Source organism: Phaethon aethereus, assembly GCF_964289735.1.
Source record: "Phaethon aethereus genome assembly, chromosome: 6".
Lineage (NCBI taxonomy): Eukaryota > Metazoa > Chordata > Aves > Phaethontiformes > Phaethontidae > Phaethon > Phaethon aethereus.
The window spans coordinates 22,559,403-22,573,854 of NC_138580.1; the positions used below are offsets into that span (position 1 = coordinate 22,559,403).

The following is a 14,452-nucleotide window of genomic DNA, read 5'->3' on the forward strand; positions in this document are numbered from 1 at the left end:
TTTGTGTGAAGAAGAAAGCTGCAAGTGTATTAGATGTCATCTGAAAGCTAGGAGAATGTTGCAAGGTATCCATCGCTTCACTGTTGCTACATCTGTATTTCAGTAGGTATAAATCCTAAGGAAATTAATTTATAGAGGAAAACTACATTGGCTTTTTCAATTAAGTTCACAAAGTGAATTAATTTAAATAGATCTTCACTGTTTGTATTTCTGTCACTGCTAACAGTAGAATTCATTCATGCTGTAAGGCAGTTATCTGTGTTGGGGAGTTATTTCTTTGTCCTAAAAAATTAAGTGCTCATCAGTGTAATTTTTTTTTTCCCCCTGTAACCTCCTTTTTCTGTTCCATGCTTTCATGTTTGTCTTACTGCAGAAAATTCAGCTTGGATGCTTCAGACTGCCCTGCCTCAGTTGCTAATTAATGGATGCACAGAGATGAAACCAATTACCAGAATTCACAGTGGGTGTCAGAGTAAGGAACCAGGAAATCCTTTTTACTCTTGCTACTTCTTAGCACTCTGTGAGAAAACTATTGCAGTTCTCCAATACTAGTTGAAGCAGAATTCCACATAATGTTTTGACAGGCTCTTAATTTTTTTTAAAGCAAAAATTTGCTTTCCTCCCTGCATCCCCTCATTCTAAAGACTGCACTGCAAATTCCTCCTCATCCTCTACATGTGTGTTATACTCAAACCAATACCCTCCCTTTTCTGCTTTCCTCTCCAGCCTCTAGGTCCCAACCCTGTTTCTTTCTCACCACCACACCTTCATCTGCGTTGCTGCAGGAACGCCCACATACCTGCGATCACCAAACAGCAGCTGGTATGTGGTAACTTAACATAGTGGGCTGAGAGGACGATCGATTTGGTTCAAACCCCAACATGTATTTTGGTCCTTTGAACCATTCACACCAAAGGCTGTCAAATCTTGAAATTCCTGAAGAGAAGTGACAAGCATTAATGTAAAGCTGTGTCAAAGCAAAACAATGTTTTAGTAGTTGATTTTTTTTTTGGCAGTTTGAGTGTATGACATAACATGTTCTTACTGTCTTTGTTATGAGTTTGTCAACATTTTTGCTACACAACCCACTTTGTGATCTGTATGTGTCTACAGCAGATTAGTAGAATTGTTGAAACTTGGCTTGACATTGCGATCCACACAGTTGTTATTCTAAAGGAAAACAGTTACGTCTTGAAAGGAAAGGAAAATACAGGATTGTGAACAACATAAGCAACCTTGTTAAGGGAAGAAAACTAGAAGTGTGTATTGTTATTTTTTAGCAGAACACTTAGTGGAACTCCTTTGGCTATCAACTTTTATCTCCCATGTTTTAGTATGATTTTGCATTGTAGTGGTCATTTTATGCAAAAATGTTTCCCAAGCCCACATGTGGGTGGATGATACAGCTGTTACTTAAGAGAGCGTATAGGAGTGAACTGAAGGTCTGCATAGTGGACCTGTTTTGTGTGAAGCCATTCTGAAGTCTGTATGACTCTGGAGAAGTTGTAGTCCTATTTTGGGGGACGGTGGTTAAGAAAAAGCTAGGAAGTTAGGCTTAAGAGAATTGTATGACAGTTTGGACAAAGGCTTCCTTGGTGCATTTATACTGTGCTATGCATGCCATGTGCTTCAGAGTCTTACTCAAAAAATGTCTGTTCTCAATGTTCATTTATTATTTTTTTATGGAGCTGACACATGACCATACTATTGCTGAAGAAGTATGTTTGCACTACTGAGAATATTCTTGCCAATACCACTGAAGCTCACATAAGCATGCAACCAAACAAAAAAACCCTTGACTATATTGACTCTGCTGTAGAAGAGGGGGAAAAAATGCAAGCAGTCAGCAATAAAGCAATCCATAGGAATTGTTAAAAAATGTGACAAAGTCTTTAATTTAAAATAGCAAAATGAAGATTACATCCAATTGCCGTTTGAAGTTGTGTGTAACTAGTTATTTCAAAAGATGAACTTGTATACCCTTTCGTATGGATTTTTTTCTTTGTTACAGTTCAGTAAATTATTTGTACAAATTAAACAAGCTCTAATTCTTTCATAGCACGTTAAAATTCATCGAAGTTGGTGGCACAAAGCTCGTTTTCTTGTTTTTAGTGTACTTTGTAAGAAGTTGGTTACGTTTAATTGCAAATGGTGAGATACACTTGATCTTTTGATGAGTGCATGCCTTGCCTGTATTTGATGGTAAATTGTTTTAGTGTGAATCACTTTGTTTAAACTGAAACACAATTACAGTCTTTTAAGAGGGAGGATTTGCCAGATTTGTGCTTCTCTTTATCAAACTGGAAATTGAGAGCGATGATAAAAATTCAGTGGGACTGAAGTACAGTCCCATGGACAGCACAATGTCCCCAAGCATCAGTGAGCTGTTGCTGCCTTTTGAGGCACCAACTACTGCTCTTGCTGTCCTGGAACCCTTTCTTCCTTTGATGGCAGAGCTTTCCTGTTCCCAGCCTCACAGTAACCACCTTGTGCTGTGGTCACGGTGTAGCTCAGTGCCATCTTTGGCAGCTGTGTCACAGGAATTGGCTTTTGGCTTAGAGAACTGAACTGGAAGCATATTTGAAAGCAATACTTATGTGTACCAGAAGTAATCAAAACAATGCTCGTGGCCCTTCCTTGTGAATGGGGGGAAAAAAGTAGTAGAGTTAGAGGACAGCTTTTTCTATCAGTACCCCAGAACTGACCTTACTCCAGAGAATTTGTGAACCTCAAGACTCAAGGTAAAATGAGGGCAGGGAGTACTGGACTAACTTTGTAAGCATACATGTAAGTGTACATATGGGCTTGAAATAATTTCCAAAGGTTAGACATGCATTCTCTGTTGTATTGACAATAGATACTGACATTTTACTAATACCATACAGCCTATGGTATCACCATGGAAAGCTGAATTTAGTATTGGTAGTAGCTTTCCAAACATTATCGGGAGGAGACTGTTATTTGATGATGGGTTTTCTGGGTACTGCCATCAACTCAGAAGCACAAATTCTTACTGAGGGTGGGCAAATATAATGTAAGGTTGTGTAGACACTATTGCCTGTAAAAGATGTGTAGCTGTCTGCTAGTTCTTTGACACAGCCGTAGTGTTTCAGTTGTTGCTTTGAGTTTGTCTTTTTTTTTTTAAGAAGGGAAAAAAAAAGCGCGAGCTATGGTTACATTTTAACCCTTTGTTCTATCCAGTTGTCGAAATTTCAACCTCAAACTTCTCACTTCCTACTTGAAATTGCAAACTACGGACTTTTCTTGCAGTGGTCTTTGTCAGATGCCCTGAAGAATTTGCAGTGATCCCCTATAACAATGTCTAATTTGTAACAGTGTCAGTCTGGCAAGTGCATTTTAGATTAATGTAAGCATAAAAGAAGCAGTCCTTTAGCTGCCTTTCCTGGAACTGTTGATTTATTGTGATTTACTGAAGCAAATAAAGTATTTTTCGACACACTTTCTAGGGGCATAGTAGACTCATTGCTTGTCTGATCGACAAAAACGTACATCCCTGCTTTTAGGACTTTCCTTATAATAGAAAATCTAGAGCTATACATACTATGCTTTATCAAAGACATCCTTTTTAAATCACCTATATATTTTCTCTCTCCCTGTCTCAAGAACAACTTTGTGAGGAAAGGCAGAATCTTAGCAGCAGCCATGAGTTAATCTTTATCACCTTAACCTAGAGGATACCAGTGACAAAATTAATCTTCACATTTCTAGAGTCAGTGTGATAGAAATGTACCTCCTTCTTTTGCTGAAAGTAGAAATTTTCCTAATGCAGTATTTAATTAAATTATTCAAGAAAACGTGTATCAAAAAGTCTGTGAACTCTGCATTTTGCAAAATTTAAATTTGGTACAATTCTGCAGTTGCCTAGCATAAAACTTTAGCTTTCCATTTTGTTGCATGTGTGCTTTTAGTATAATTCTTATTTCTTACCCTTGAACAATTCAGGTTGCTAGGAACACTGTTCTAAGAAAACTTGTTGCATAAAAGCAAAACGTAATATTCATCTGCTTTCAAAAAACCAAATAAATTCCCATACCAAAATAAGTTTAGTATGAAATTTCACAAAAGGCATAGCAGTACTAAAATATAATAAAAGTAGTGAGTTTAAATAGTAAAACTGCATAAAGGTAAAGATACTTTTCATTAAAGAATTAAATTAGTGTGCTTCCTTAATCATAAAGTCATTGTTCAAATGAAACCAGCAGGGCAGTTAACATGGGTAAGTTCAGATTTTAAAATGGTAAATAGGGGTATGATTGGTTTTAAACTTATATTTGTATTCATAAAAAGTTCTAACACCAACATTAAAAGGACTAAATAAACTCAACTAATGCAGCACCCTGACTTTGAATTGAAATTTTGCAACATGCAAAGCACTTGAGGAAACTTGCTGGTTTTGGCAGGAAGTTAGACATTTGTACATACCCCTGTAACTGTATATGAAAAGTAGTCAGTGTGTGGCTTTAGCCAGAACTGCTTATGAAAAGAATGGTTGGAAGGATTGGAAGGAAGATAGGCCTATTAATTATGACTAGATGGTAACTGGTTCCTTTCACCATCTAAAAGAATTGTGGTTAATTTTACAGGCAGTGTTGTGCATGTAGTATTTAGCAGAGTATTTGGAAACCCCACATCTTTTGGACATTTTGTAGTTCATAGTTGCCAACAGGGAAGATGATCCAGTTGTCAGCTGGGAGAACGAGTTCTTGATATGAAATGTACAACTTGTATATTAAAGTACTTCTCAGAAATAAATGCTTTTTTGCATATTTGTTAGTGTATTCCATATGTCTGCCATGTGTGCTGCTTGCAGTATTACTTAGCGTCTTCTGTATTTAGAAGTGGATATTACTCTAAGTCATATGGTGCAACCTGTGTATGTAGATGTGCTTGTAAGTCTCAAAATCTCCAGCTTGTAAGTGTCAAAATCTCCAGCCTTTTAAAGTGGTAGTACTGTTTGTACAGATTTACAAGGTATGGTGATTTGATGTCAGGACACTACTTCTTCAGTTAAACCAACATCTATACATTTTTACTGAAGATGTGAATAGTCAGATTTTTATTCCATGCTAAACTGGATGATAGTGTTGAGATATAGATGGAATTAGTTTCTACTACAGAATGACAAATGACAGTCTATTCACTATCTATATATTGTAACATACATAAACATGCAGCCATGTAATGAAGCTGATCTAGTGTCCTATCACTGATTTTTTTGCTAGTTGCAAACTTTGATCTTGTACTTACACAAATACAACAGTCTGTTTTGTGTGTGTGTGTCTGAGAAGCAAAATAGTTTTCACCAGTTACAGAAGAACTACCTGTTTGATGATGTGAATTTAAATGTAGTGGTAGCACAGCTTACAGTCACTTTAGAACTGAGTGAATGAACAAGTTTTGATCAAAAAGTCACCTACACCAGTATCCCAGCCTAGCAGCGCTGGCAGCACAGTGCTTAGGAGAAAGCAGGAAAGTGCTTTTCCTGCTCCCCCCAGACAGTTTAGAAACCTGAGTGCTAGATACATACAGTCTTGCTGCAGACACCTCTTTCCCATAAAGACTCGGACAGTGCCATAACTTTCTCAAGACAGTATTCCTATCTTCCACTGCATTATCCAAAATAAAAGTAAGTAGAAAACGGCCACAAATAACAGGTACACTTAACGTTGATCTTACTGTTACAGGCAGATGTTTTGAAACGATTTTATTATTTGCTCAGTAAGAATTTTTTTAGGCCAAAACAATAAGGTTTGAATTAAGCCTGGAGGCCCAGCAATACTTGAGGCATACAGTAGATGAATGGATAGTTTACTTGTTATCTCTTGACTTCCTAGAAAGTGAATCTACTGCTTTGTTCCATAATAAAACTAGAGTAGTTACAGATACAGTTGCAAGCTATGGCTGTAGCTGTGGTACTTGCTTCTTGATCTTAAGTTGAGTATAGGCAGGTTCTGGCAAATCACGTGCCTTGTAACTTGCTCCAGAGTTCGCTTCAGCTGTTGGGCACCAGTAGGTTTTACAGGCACATAAAACTTGTAGGGAGACATTGGCTAGCTTCTTTTTCCTAATATAGTTGTCAGATGTATTTCTGAAAAAGAAAGAAACAGAGTTTAAGTCTTACTGTATAATTAGTAACTACTGTACAATTAATTGTATATGCATTGATAGGTTGTAATTGAAACTAATGCAGAAACACTTGTCCTACAGCAGCAATGCAATTCTAAGCTTTACCAAAGATAGCAGACATTTCTCCCTTGTCCACTATGCCACTGCACCAGTTACTGGATTTGTATTTCCCAGATCTCGGTAGTCTCGTACCTTTGACTACCTCGGTAGTCTCGGGTCTGCTTGGTAACTGTTGCTTGCTTCTTCCAGTACACATTGCTGCTTTCTAACTTTGGCCTGTTCTTCCTTTCCATAGAAAAGGAGTCAGACACAGTGTTACTCATTTGAGGGGGGCAATTACTATTATGTTAACAGGGATGCAACGTTGAATTATATTGGACTTGCAGTTCTGATGTTCAAGCCCTTCAGCACCCAACAGAATTGTGCATTTTTCTGGATAATGTATCAGAGATGAGGAAACCCACAGAAAAACAAAGTGCCATACTGGTTTATGCAAGACAGTATCAACCAGCTATGAACAAGTATAAGCTTTAAGACTGCTTTCTAGAGATTGGTTTAACAGATTAGAGGGCAAGTTTGAATCATTTATGTATCCACTTTTGTGTCTAGTTCTTAATGTCAAAAGCCATGATACACCAAAACAAAAAGAAGCTTAAATTGTAGTGGTAGCAATGCAGGAGTGTAAAGGGAATGACTACACACATTAAAAGTTCACCAAAGCCTACGGCACAACTTCATTCATTTATAATAGAAAGGAATTAATTTAAGATAATTCCAAAGAAGATAGCTCATATGGTCTTGTCACACCTCTGGCCTTTACCTCAACTCCCTCTGAAGTCTTAGCCTTCAGAGATGAGGGTTTATTGGTTTGTTGGGGGTTTTTTTGGGGAGCTATTTATAATTCGTGAGTTTTCCTTCTCTCAAAGATGCACTGCCAGAGCAAGAAGGAAGATTCAGCATCAGAGACAAGGATGAACTGCCAGAACGAGGAAGATTACAGACTAGTTATAGCACTCTTCCATTGAAAAGATACCAGAAAGACCTAAGTTAGTAACATGCATCTGAAAGAATTTAGCTATTGAAACAGAACAAATTATTTGACCTAACATGACTCCATGAGCCTTAAAAAAGTTTTTTTCTCTTCTTTTCCAGGAGCATACAGCCAGTCTGTACTGGGACTTGAAAAATGTGCATTCTTAATAGCCCCTTGGTGCCAGCTCTTCTGTTCAGGGGTAGTTTGTTTCTAGGTAGGTGTCCTCTTCAAACTTCCTCAAAAGTAGCATGGACTGTAATGTTAAAAGAACAGAACTAATCACTCCAACCCAGAAGACTACCTAACAGTGAAGGGCTGCACAGTGAATTAACTCATATTCCCTTAGGCTATGAGGCATTTTAGAAAGCTGCTCTCTTCCATTTCCTAGGTAGAAGTTGTATTAGATCCATGACGACAGTACCGTCTTATGTGGGTACCATAGGCACACAGGTATCAGCTGTGTTACTCTTGGGAGAGTAGCACGTTAGAACCTGGAGGCCCACATGTTCAAACATCAGTTGCTGCTCTACTTCCAGAATTGGGTGAAAGGTTTGGAAAAATTGCAGTTTGATTTAAGGTCTCTGTTTCAGTCCCTCTGAGGGTTGCCTTGCATTTCTAAGGTCTTGGCCTTCTAATAAGGCTGATACCTATTATGTTTCTCATCTGCTACAACCTCCTGAAGCAGCACGCCAGCTGAGAGGGTGCTCTCTTGAGTAAAGTCAGTAATTAAAGTTTACTAGTCAAATTATTTCTCAAAGTATATTCTGATTTGCTAGCTATTAATTAAAATTTCAGGTAATAACTAATACAAGAAGTGACACTAGGCATTAGATTAGAGACTGTCCTGGTTTCAGCTGGGATGGAGTTGGTTTTTCTTCCTGATGGCTGATACAGTGTTGTTTTGGATTTGGTACAAGAATAATGTTGATAACACGCTGATGGTTTTGGTTCTTGTTAAGTAGTTGTAGTGCTTATAGACTTTCAGCTTCCCCCACTCTGCCAGCAGGGAGGTGCACAAGAAGCTGGGAGGGGGCACAGCCAGGACAGCTGACCCAGACAGGCCAAAGAGACATTCCCTACCATATAACAGCTCAATATAGAGCTCAGTATAGAACCTGGAGTTAGTCAGGGGATGGGAATTGCTGCTTAGGGACAGGCTATTGATCACCGTGTGGTGAACAATTGTTGCACTGTGCAGCACTTGTTTTTTTTATATTCCTTTATCAATAGTAGTATTATTGTTAGCATTGTTTCCTCTTCGTTGTCCTATTAAACTGTTTTTATCTGTCCCGGTTTCAGCCAGGATAGAGCTGGTTTTCTTCATAGAAGCTAGTGTGAGACTGTGTTTTGGATTTGGGATGAGAAACTGTTGATAATGTGCTGATGTTTTGGGTTGTTGCTGAGCAGTCAAGGACAGTCCAGCTTCTTGTGCTGGCCTGCCAGCGAGCAGGTGGGGATGCACGGGAAGCTGGGAGGGGACATAGCCAGGACAGCTGACCCAGGCTGGCCAAAGAGATATTCCCTACCATGTAATGTCATGCCCAGTACATAAACTGGAGTTGGCCGGGGGGTGGAAATCACTGCTCGGGGACGGGCTGTTGATCACTGGGTGGTGAGCAATCGCTGTATTGGGCATCACTTGTTCTTGTACATTCCTTTGTTGGTATTATCATTGTTGTTTCCTTCTTTCTGTCCTATTAAATTGTGTTTATCTCAACCCACGAGGTTTTTTTTTCCTAATTCTCTCCCCTGCCCCACTGTGGGAGGGGGAGTGAGTGAGCAGCTGCCTGGTGCTTAGTTGCTGGCTAGGGCTAAACCATGATAGAGGTACCTCTCACTTAGCAGATTCTTCCAGGCCAGCAATTTCCCTTATCAGCTACAGCTGACATCCCTGTATTTTGTTGCCATCTTTAAAGGGAAGCTGAAAAGGACCTCAGGTGGTCAGCTAGACCAAGCTCCTGCCTTACATGGGACATCTTTAAAACCTTCACAGGTGGCAATTCCACCACCTCTGGCCATTCTGATTCAGTGTTATCACACAGTGCTCCTGGTGAAGCAGGTTCTCCTGACTACTCAGCCTGATGTCCCATGTCACAATTTGTTATATCTGATACAAACCTGATTCTGCTGAGAAGAGTTTGTGCTGTATTTCTAACTACCATTCAAGCAACTGTAGGCTGTTAGATCACTTGTTAGTCTCCTCATTGCCAGACTAAACAAGCCCAGCTTTCTCTGTTTATTTCTCATCTCAGTCTGTTCAATAGCTTACATCTGCTGCTATTGGCACAAGGAGCTGTCTCTTACCCTATTCCCTGTTTTTTCTTCCCGTTTTCTCCAACAAAAAGTGTTTTTAGTATTCGGTATTATTTCCTGCAAAGCAGCCTTCCATGTAGCACAACTGTAAAAGACCACAAAATGTTACCAAAATACTTTGTGTCACTGAAAATTTTAGAACCTCAAGTATTTCTTCATGTTCTTAAAACACTTGAGGTTTTTTTGCCTAGTTTTATAGAGAATTACTAACTAGGGTTAGTCATTTAAAGCAAGCACACAAAGCATGTGCATCTTGAAGTCAATGTAATAAAGTGACATCATGATTCATGCTGGATTTTTCCGTGCTGAATAACTAAATCCATATTTAGCCCATGTGCTTTGAAATTACACAGGATTCCTACTTCACTCTAGGCATACTGAAAGGAAGAGTTGTTTTCTGGTACACGAGTTTGGTATTTCTGTAGATGTTCAAAGTAAAACGGGTGTAAGCCCCATAGAAGCAGGCTGTAGACTTCAAATACAACATACATAATCTGCAGAACGGGGCTTTCTTGAGGCTGAGTAGGAAGTGAGGCTGCAGTCCACCTTGCTTCTTGCTGCTGTGGAGATAGACTAAAACCCATTCAACTCACCCATTCCACAGTAGTAAGTATGTGCAAATATGCACTTAGGGATGCATTTAGAGCATTATCAAGCTCTGCAGATTTCAGCACCACTTCTGCTGTAGTCAGTGCTGCTTCTCAAGGCTCCAGCTTCTGTGATCAAAAAGCTTTATTAAAATTTTCCATTCTTTCTGCTTGATGAAAAAAGCTTGAAGTAGTAAAAGGAGCACTGGCTCAGAGAGAAGGGAAATAAATTCTTCATTAGTGAAAAAGTATTTAGAGACAATTTCACAAGTTAATTGCCATGTCTCATTCTTTTTTTAAAAAATGTAATTTCCAAAATCAGTTGCTCCAAGGTAATTGGAGAGAATTCTGTGTGACTTTTAGTTGATAGTGCAGCAACATCAGCATTTTAGTTTAGGTCAGAATAGAGGTTTTGAAACAAGTCTCTTGATTGTTCCTACTTACTGTGCTTTGGTTCACATTACAGAGCAATCACAAACCAGACTTTTTTGGATGAAACTTAAACAGGAAGATGTGCTCCAACCAGCAATAGGCATTCAGCCCTGATACCAGGCTAGAGCTACTCTAGGCAAAACCTCAGAAACACATGCATCATGGCTGTCAAGTTCTCAGCAGCAACTTCCTCACTCCACAAACAACCCCTAATGGACCACACTGACACAGGTACAGAGAGTCAGTCGGCTCCACCCAGCCACGTACTGCTGTACAAAAAGCTGTACAGTGCAGCAGCCCGCACCACAGCAGGACTGACCAACCAAGACAACACCTGGGTCTGTGCTGGCTCTGAGGAGCGTTCTTGGTCTTACCCTCAGACAGGGCTTTGAGGTAATGCTCCTGCACAACACCAAGTACTTGCTCAGTCCCTGAGCAAGCTGGGGGCTCATGTACATTTGACAGGAGGAACATGGATGGTGTTACATCAATCACCCTTCCACACCCCCAATTTTTTTTTTTTAAATACTGCATAGGTATACACTCCACCAGTCCTGCAGTTGTTCTAGTTAGGAAGCCCACATCTTGCTCCCTCCTTGGATGCTTGGAGAGGAGAATAAAAATTACACCCAGTAATGGCACTGATTCAGTTAGTCACTGCCTTTGTCTCTGAAGTGCTCGATCCTTACGAAAAGCAGCTTCTCTCTGAGCATCGTAGTCAAAGTCTGCTTGCTTTTCCTGCTGGTTTTTTGCCTGCTTTTCAGCCTGATGGAGAAAAGGGAGTAACAAAGCTTAGTATTTCTTTTACAACATAAATAACCCTTAAAACTTAGGGAGGATGAGCTTACAGGAGATCTAAGGTGATGTTGATACTTGTCAAATATCATCCCTCCCGACTTCTCTCTGCTGCTGTACCCCCAACAAAAAAGGTACATTGAATAGCGAGCCTCAGCATTAGCTGCTGCTCTTTAGTGACCTGCCCAGAAGATACAAGAGGGCAGTAGCAGCATGGTTGGGAAAAAAAAAAAAAAACCACACAAAACAAAGGGGCATAATGGCACAGTACCGGATGTGATCTGTCATTGTTGATCTCTTTCTCATTACCAGCCCTCCCAGGTAATCCTCTCCAACCAGCATGAGCCAAGTCAGCGTGGAAGAGGCTTCTGTTCCACTGCTCTGAGAAGAGGCTGGTCACCAACATCAGCAGCACCTGCACTGCATACAGGTAAAAACCAAACAAAACACACACATCACACCCACAGCAAACTTCCTCTCTCCCACCCAGATCTATTACTATGTGTTTAGATGCATGCTGCTTTCTGAAGGGGCTGACAGGGTACTTCTTCTATTTACCATTTGCTGGTACTTTGTACTTCCATGTTTGCATCACGTTGTCTTTGTTTCTTGGCTTTTTCCATTTCCAAGCAGATATGATCTGCCATCATCCACTGATTACGATCCTTCTCATCCTCTGCTTTTTCCTCTCTCTCCTTTTCCACCTTCATCTTCATCTGTATTTTACAAAATACACAAAAAAAGTTAACCAAGGGGACAGCCTGCTAAGCTGGAAGTCATAGCTTTCGTCAGAAGCAGCCTTGTGTCAGCACTCTGATAAGCATGGTCATTGTGGCAAGCCAGTGTCCAAGCCTGGGGTTTTCAGCAGCCCTGGCAGATGCATGCCCAACAGAAGCGGGAAAGGGAGAGAGGATCCCGGGAAGGATGGCAGCAGACCTGATGAAGCATGCTGATGCACGGCGGCCAGAGCCACCAGCTGTGATCTGGGCCAGGCCCCTTGGTTGGAATAAGCGGTGCAGAGTCTGGAAAATGTTTGCACAAATTACAAACTTGAGCCTTCCAACTCTAATATTTGAGAGGATCATCACATGTACCGCTTGCACCTTTCTTAAGGAGTTAGTTTTGAAACTATAGATGGTAAATATGAGAGACAGCTGCTAAGTGAAAACCTGCATGTGTCTCACTCAAGGTGACTATACTAGAATCTATGGTGTTTCTAAAAGGTAATTCAGAAGTACAAGTATATGACAGAAAGAGGAATAAGAACAGGCTAGGTTTCTTACCACAGCGGCTCTATGTTCAGCAATAGATTCAATGGCAGCCTTTTTTTTTTTTGCTTCCCTCTCTGTTTTTCATTTGGTATTCATCTTCTACCTCTGCAGCTCCTCTAGCAAGACGATCATCTTCAATCCTAAAAGCCTCATTCATGTGTGCAGTTAGTTGTTCAAAAGCTTTGTCCTTATGCTCCTGCATTAGCCTGCGGGAGAACATCAGCTACCATAACATACCAGGATATCTGCTCAGATTATCTGGGGCACTGCTCCTACCAAAGCCAGCGGTCCCACTTCCACCCCCAACAGCACCAATTACTACTGGAACTGGTAGACATTTCTTTTAAACTTTCTACTTCCCCCCCTCTTTAATTACAGAAAAATTGCTTGCATCACAAAATTCTGATTTTGCTGACATAAAAATTCAGAGTAACATTTGTCACAATTAAATTCTAAGTTTGACTCTTTAACGCTGAAAACCATAGCCCTAGACCCACCTATTAGTCTCTGCATCTTTTTCTCTTGTCAGATCAGCTATCATTTTTTTTTCCTTTAATATAAGCCCATGCTAGCTGGATGTGTGAACGATTCTGGGCTGGGGGAAGAGGCAATAATAAAGAGTTTTGCCTTAAGGAAACGGGCCACTTCCTCTCAGTGCCAGAATACAGACTTTTGTTTCATTTATTAGGACAGACATAGCCACTGGCAGCAAAAGACATTCCTGAAGCTGGAGAATAGAGTTATGGAGGAACCAGAGTGTGAGGAGAAGTGACAGGTTTTCAGCCTGACCACTGAGTGAGGAGGATCAGAAACAACGGTTTAAGAGAAGCGAGTCATACAGCGCCAGGCACGGCTGCCGGGCGGGCGGGGCCCGCGGAGGCCTGCTCCACCAGAGCGGGCTCTCCTCAGCTGGGGTAGCCCCGAAGAACCCCCCGTATTGTCCTGCCTCCCGCCCCCGCGGCGCAGGCGGGTGCTAGCAGCATGGAGCTGGCCGCGGTAAGATTTTTAACCCAAATCCCACCCCGAAGGCCCGGCAGCCGCCGGGCGGACTCACTGCGCCAGCTGCTCCTGGGCCACGGCCCGGCGGTCCGAGTAACGCCGGCGCTCCAGCACTGCCTCCCGGCGGGCGGCGTCCGGCCCCTCGCCGTCCATCGCCGGCCCCGCGCCCGCCTCTCCGGAAGCGGCAAAGTCTGCCGAGAGAAAGAGACAGACCCTTACCAACGGCCCGGCTGTCCCGGGAAGCCGGGGCTCTTTCTTTCGCCCGCAGAGAGGGAACAAAGGCGGCCGCGGCCCTGACGGGGAGAATGGCGTCACCGGCCGCTGCGAACAGCAGCGGGGCACAATGCGGGAGTGGCCGGCAGCCTGCCGCGGCTACTACAGCGGCGCGGCACAGCGCACCGCCCAGCCCAGCCCCGCCCCGCCCCGGGGAGCTGCCGGCCGGCGCCGCGCGCTCTTTGAGGCAGGGAGGCCTGGTCCGGCGGCAGAAGCGCGTTCTTCGCCTTTTCCGACCCCGTCGAGGTCGGGCGGTAGAGCAGGTCCGAGCAGCAGCGGTCACGGAGAAGGCCCTGACTCAGGGGGTTCGTGAAATGCCCGTGTCCCTTGTAGCGATCCCGTGCCCGGTAAGAGGCTGTAACGACCTCCTCTGCCTTTGTGGACTTTCTGCTCCGACCTCGGCGGCTCTTCCCCCGCCGGTTTCCCTCTGCTTAGCGCGGCCTGTGTTGTGGCGTTTTGGCTCGGCCCTGCTCTCTGGGCTGCCGCATCCGGCACGTAGCCGCCATCCCGCTAGGCCTGCCTGTAGTTGGGGGTGTTGGAAACTCGCCTTTATCCATCTCCTGACCTTAAAAGGTGGCCTCTGAGCACTGTTTTCCCAGAGG

At 42.3% G+C, this 14,452-nt stretch overlaps 1 protein-coding gene across 1 annotated transcript in view; it reads right to left on the minus strand.

The window, feature by feature from the left end:
* Positions 1 to 11,005: 11,005 nt before the first annotated feature.
* Positions 11,006 to 14,452, minus strand: part of CFAP210 (cilia and flagella associated protein 210) — a gene marked incomplete at its 5' end in the record, with an annotated part of 7,370 nt that continues 3,923 nt past the window's right edge. The window contains 5 exons of the mRNA XM_082001192.1: positions 11,006 to 11,277; positions 11,579 to 11,727; positions 11,879 to 12,023; positions 12,591 to 12,652; positions 13,633 to 13,768. Coding sequence (XP_081857318.1) covers positions 11,167 to 11,277; positions 11,579 to 11,727; positions 11,879 to 12,023; positions 12,591 to 12,652; positions 13,633 to 13,768 — 603 coding nt within the window. The 3' untranslated portion in view covers positions 11,006 to 11,166. The remainder of the gene's footprint in view (positions 11,278 to 11,578; positions 11,728 to 11,878; positions 12,024 to 12,590; positions 12,653 to 13,632; positions 13,769 to 14,452) is intronic.